The following is a 5,785-nucleotide window of genomic DNA, read 5'->3' on the forward strand; positions in this document are numbered from 1 at the left end:
TTTTCATTCTTCACATAAGTATCACAACCTCATATCTTAAGGTAAGACAAATTAAAGGGAGATATATTTATTATAATAGAGTAAGATTTAATTTTTAGCATATATATATCCTTGAGAAAAAAATTCCTTCCAACCCTTAATTACTTGACGGTCGATTATAAGTTACCCGATAATTTATCTCCTTTCACATAATCTAGGGACGGATTGTAAGTGGTGTCTGGAATGCGCATAATCACCTATGCTACAAGGATTACCAAAAAAATCAAACAAGAATACAAGATTCAAATCTCAATTGCGATGCATTACAAAGATTTTTTTTTTTTTCCTATAGTGAGAAACGAGCATAAGAACATTGACCGTCTGAATGAATCTCCACGAGCACTTTTCGATTTCTCTTTAATATTTTGATTTTTTTTTGGTTATCTACGTTTTATATTTTTCTTTATTGCATAAGACATAAGAATCGCTGTAATTTTTTGAACAGAAAAATCTTATTGATCTTGCTGACCCTCAAACAAAGATCTACGTTCACACTTCACAGTCCTACGTTTTAGAAAATCTATTTCCTATGTTCATTCGGCACCACTCATTTTTTTATATGTATATGAAAAAAAGACTTTTCGACCAAAAAACAAAAGAAAAAAAACAGAATTAACGATTATCCTTTGTTGATTAATCATCGATAGAAGAAATTTCATTTTAGCGTTATTGACCGGCGATTAAAGAAATACAATGCATCTGAATTCATTAAACGCTTTGACCATCTGCATCACACACAGTCAGCTTCGAATAACAAATTAACCAGTATCATACGCCAAATTTGTCGGATTATAATTTTATTCCGTGTGAAGTTAAGGTTCTCTCCGATTATATTTGGACGACAGCATTTGGTTCGTCGTTAAATAAACCTCTTCTCTTTCTTTGGTTCAGTTTATCTTGCTCTGGGGACATGGCAAAACTAAGGGGGGCATCCATGGCTTCCCACTGCATTTCCATCCTTGGCTTCCTCCTAAATTCCCTCCTACTCATCCAGGCGTCGCCTCTTTCGGAAACAGATATCCTGCTTTACGATCGATGCGGCAAGAGGAAATTTGACTGCGGCAACAGCAGTGTGGATGTTTCCTACCCATTCCTGACCTTGGATAGTCCTGATGCTTGTGGCCACCCAACCTTTGTACTCAATTGCAACCCTTCTCAGTCCTCCATAACCATTCTCGTAGGCAATACAACCTACCAAGTCATAGATGCCATTAATTACTCGGACCAGAGCCTCACCCTTGCCGATCGGAGTTTCTTTGACGAACCTTGCGTCCGGCCGTCGCACAATACCACTTTCGATCAGTCACTCTTCAACTACACCGCTCTCGACGATCTCCAAGTGACCTTCTTCTTCAATTGCTCCGCCGCTAATACATCCCAGCAGCTGTTTAGCAGCACGTGTGCTGCTGCTTATGGCGGCCCCGTGTACTATTGGCCTAACACTAGCTTGCCTGGGAGGTCAAGCGCGTGCGGTAGCAGTGTGGTGGTTCGGATGGATAGGACGACGGTGGATCGAATGAAGGCCAAAGAGATAAACTATGCGCAGGCGCTTCGGGTGGGGTTCCGAGTCGGATGGACGGGGGTTGTCTCGCAGAACTGCCGCAATTGCATCCACTCCGGCGGCGTTTGTGGGCACAACAACTCCATGCAGGTTTGCTTCTGTTCCAATGGTTTGGCCGCGGATGGTGCTTGCAACCCCCCAAAAGGTATGGTAACATTTTGAGTTTTGGATTCTGCTCTGTATAATATTAAGACGAACATGTCAAAGTAGGATGCTTACTTTTGACCCAAATTAAAGAATTAAATCAAACTGTACTAGGGGTAAATAAACTCATTCGTTGTGGCAAAAAGCCGGCTCGCCCCTGGCGTCTCCGTCAATCCGTCCCAAAACCAATACGAAAGAGGTAAATCATGGACGGCTACTAACCTTTGGAATAGTGACTAGCACATAAATGAGGTATTTACCTCGACTTTGCCGAGATTCAAACCCCAGACTTCATTGTGACAACACCTCATGCGCTAACCACTAAACTCATCCGAGGGGACTAAATGAGCTCATTCGTAAACTGCTCATGAATGGCTCGATCAAAACTTGATTTTAGCTCGAAATTGACCGAGCTTAAATCAAGCTCAAGCCTAATTATAAATAAAAGGTTTTAGCTAGTTGATCTCGTCCGGAAGCTGAGTCGGATGAAGGCGAACCTTGTTGTGTGGAAAGTTGACGGAGAGTCGTTGAAGCGCTGGATCTACAGGGTATCCTCCTGGAAAGGTTCACACGGGCGGCCGAAGGCGATAGATGACCAGGACGATGACACTGTTGCTCTGCGCACACTCAGACGAATCCACCAGTCGTTAGAGACCAGAAACCAGGAAAAAAGTTCTCGGGTCAGGCCCTCCGATGCTCAAGTCACGTACTTTTCCCCCAGAAATCACATAGAAAGGACGAAAAGTAAAAACTAGTGAAAAATGACGAGTGAGCGTACCTACATAAGGGACAAGACATTCCTTTTTATACTCAACGGAAGTTTCTGGGTCTGACGGGTGTCAAGGAATGTCGGCTGTCAGGCTTTGTCTGGCGGTGATTGACACGTGGCTCTTCTTAATAGACTGGCGGCAAAACCGAAGGTGTATTGAGCCCTGCCTGTGAGAATATTCTCTGACATGCTGATTATTCTCTGACATTCTCTGACAAGTGGTTACGATTCCTTGGCTTGTTCGTCTTGTAGCGTCTGGACGTCGGGTCTGCCTTCTGAGATCTATACTCACCCTGCCCGTCGGGTCTGTGCCAGATCTCTGATCCTTGGCTTGGATGTCCCGACCTGCACGCTAGGTCTATGTCAGACCTCTGATCCTTGGCTTGGATGTCCCGACTTGCACACCAAGTCTGTGTCCAGACCTGTGATCCTTGGCTTGGATGTCCCGACCTGCGCGCTGGGTCTGTGCCAGACTTTTGATCCTTGGTTTGGATGTACCGACCTACACGCTGGGTCTGTGTCCAGACCTGTGATCGCTTGGATGTCCCGACCTGCACGCCAAGTCTATGTCCAGACCTGTGATCCTTGACTTGGATGTCCCGACCTGCGCGTTGGGTCTGTGGCTGGGATGTATCGACCTGCACGCTGGGTCTGTGTCCAGACCTGTGATCCTTGGCTTGGATGTACCGACCTGCATGTGGGGTCTATGTCTAGACCCGTTTACAGACCCGTTTACTTGTAGTCTCAGTCCCCAGCTGTACCTAGTCCGCGGGGCCGTTTATTACTCAATATCAGGGTTGGTCTTATAACCCCTCTTTTGACCGTCCCATCCGCTGAGACTTTGATTTTGGTCACGTAAGCTTGACTCTTGACCTCTCTGTTATCCCTGTCAGTTTGACTGCTGACCGGCCACGAAGACTTGACTTTTGACCTCCTTGCTGTCCATGTCAGTTTGACTGATGATCGACCACGGAAGCTTGACTTTTGACCTTCCTGGCCTTCATATCAATTTGACTTCTGACCCTCTTGTAATCTTGACTCATAGCCACATCATTCTATCAATTCTACAAATCATGCACCGTATCACTAGCCAAACAACAAAACGATTTCACAGGAAATATATATCCATAGAGCATAGAGTTACGTTTTTCCATTCCTTTAAGACGAGGGCCGAGGCCTCTTGCTGTTAGTGTCGATACACGGAGCATTACCGCAAATATGATTAATAAAACATTCCTTCTGTCCCACGCGACCTCTGGGCCTGTACTGATACCATCTACTTCTGCACTAAGCACCACTGTGGCCTCCAAAGCCTTCTTTGTATGAACACCAAACGGCCGTCTCTCTTTAATTAAGCTTCCATGAACTGGGTGTGTGAGAGGTATTTTTCGAACCCACAATTTAACTATTGATCATTTCCCAAGTAATTATGGTCATACTTCGACGTTAAGCGCAGCAAGGATTTTCACTTAACGCATCAATTTGTCACTAATGGTCAATTATTGTGCTACTGCAGGAACGCAGACAACTTGGAGGATTTTGCAAGGTAAGGAACTCATTTTAGGTATTCCATGTTTGACTCGGTTTCTCGAAGTCTTATGAACAGTAGGTTTTGATTAATTATAAATAAATATGCTTTTGCTGATGAAAAAAATACATTCTAGTTTTATTTGTAGGAGCGACGGGCTGCGTAACCTGCCTACTTTTATTTCACACCTATAGACAGACAAAGAACGGAACAGGTAGAAACACACAGAGCATAGAAGACATTTTTGATGCTTACGGATCCCTGGCCCCAAGAAGATACAAGTATTCAGATATGAAAAAGTTAACCAATTGTTTTCGCGAGAAACTGGGGAAAGGTGGATATGGAACTGTGTACAAAGGTAAACTTGAAGATGGGCGTTTGGTGGCTGTGAAGGTCCTAAAAAAATCCCAAGAAAATGGAGCAGACTTCATCAACGAAGTTGCAAGCATTGGGAGAACCTCCCATGTCAATGTTGTCAGCCTACTTGGCTATAGCCATGATGGTCACAGAAGAGCTCTGGTCTATGAATACATGGCCAATGGATCTTTAGATAAGTACATCTATTCAGATAATCCCAAAGCATTACTCGCTTGGGACAAACTCTACCAAATAGCACATGGCATTGCTCGAGGTTTAGAATATCTGCATCAAGATTGCAACACTCGCATAGTTCATTTCGATATAAAACCTCACAACATCTTACTCGATGATGAATTCTGCCCCAAGATTTCAGACTTCGGATTAGCTAAATTGTGTCCACATAAGCGAAGTGCTATTTCTATGGCAGATGCAAGAGGAACAATAGGTTATATTGCGCCTGAAGTGTTCTCGAGGAACTTTGGTGTAGTTTCAACAAAATCTGATGTGTACAGTTATGGGACGATGGTGTTGGAAATGGTTGGAGGAAGAAAGAATGTTAAAGCTCATTTAGATGAGAGTAGTGAGGTATACTTTCCTCACTGGGTTTATGAACATCTTGATCAAGGCGAAGACTTGAAACCTCTTGGTGTGACACCAGAAACAGAGGAAATTGCCAAGAAGATGATATTGGTAGGATTGTGGTGCATACAAATTCCACCAAAGGATCGACCATCAATAAGTAGAGTTGTAGAAATGTTAGAAGGAAGAACCAGTGACATGGAAATGCCACCAAAGCCTTGTTTTTCTTCTATTGGGCGATCGGTCGACCAACTTCCTTTGCAAACATTTAGTGATTCATCTTTGATGCTGTGTGAATGAAAAAAAAAAAAATCATGTTGCTCTTTGTTCTTCATTTAATGTTATAGAGATAAACAAAAGTATTTTGATACAAACTATCTACCAATTAGTTTAGGCATTTATTTTTAGATGATGACTAGTATGGACATAGAGCACGAAGTTGATGTACCCATAGGGTAATGCATAACTAGCAATGATTTTGTGGAGCTAGGTTAAAGGAAGGGGATGGAACAATTGTTAGATGGTTAGAGTATCTTATCTTTAGAGATAAACAACAGCACAAACTTTTTGTACGACATATGTTTACTTATTTTGAAATATTTTTGATGATTTTGGCAGATTTAAATAGAATTATGAGAGTTGATGTTCCTTTTAGAAGAACCAAATATATATAGTATAATGCTGAACAAAGTGTGGTTATTTAGTTTTGTGATGGCAAATCCAATCGAATCAATTATAATGATCCTGTGACGGTAAATATATTAGGCGTGTGGTGAAAATTTTAAATTAGATCAACGTACTTTAA

General features: G+C 42.5%; 1 protein-coding gene across 1 annotated transcript; it reads left to right on the forward strand.

The window, feature by feature from the left end:
• The first annotated feature begins 887 nt into the window (after positions 1 to 887).
• LOC122025773 (LEAF RUST 10 DISEASE-RESISTANCE LOCUS RECEPTOR-LIKE PROTEIN KINASE-like 2.1) lies at positions 888 to 5,552 on the forward strand. The gene is made up of 3 exons (XM_042584647.1): positions 888 to 1,745; positions 4,030 to 4,059; positions 4,178 to 5,552. The coding sequence occupies exons 1-3, from the start codon at positions 950 to 952 to the stop codon at positions 5,278 to 5,280; spliced, it is 1,929 nt and encodes a 642-aa protein (XP_042440581.1). The 5' UTR covers positions 888 to 949; the 3' UTR covers positions 5,281 to 5,552.
• The last annotated feature ends 233 nt before the right edge of the window (positions 5,553 to 5,785 follow it).

The sequence above is a fragment of the Zingiber officinale genome, chromosome 9B (assembly GCF_018446385.1).
Source record: "Zingiber officinale cultivar Zhangliang chromosome 9B, Zo_v1.1, whole genome shotgun sequence".
NCBI lineage: Eukaryota > Viridiplantae > Streptophyta > Magnoliopsida > Zingiberales > Zingiberaceae > Zingiber > Zingiber officinale.

Coding starts and splice junctions, on each gene's coding strand:
- LOC122025773 (XM_042584647.1), top strand. CDS start 950: ATGGCAAAACTAAGGGGGGCATCCATGGCTTCCCACTGCATTTCCATC. Junction 1,746..4,029: donor TGCTTGCAACCCCCCAAAAG/GTATGGTAACAT, acceptor GTGCTACTGCAG/GAACGCAGACAACTTGGAGG. Junction 4,060..4,177: donor AACTTGGAGGATTTTGCAAG/GTAAGGAACTCA, acceptor AATACATTCTAG/TTTTATTTGTAGGAGCGACG.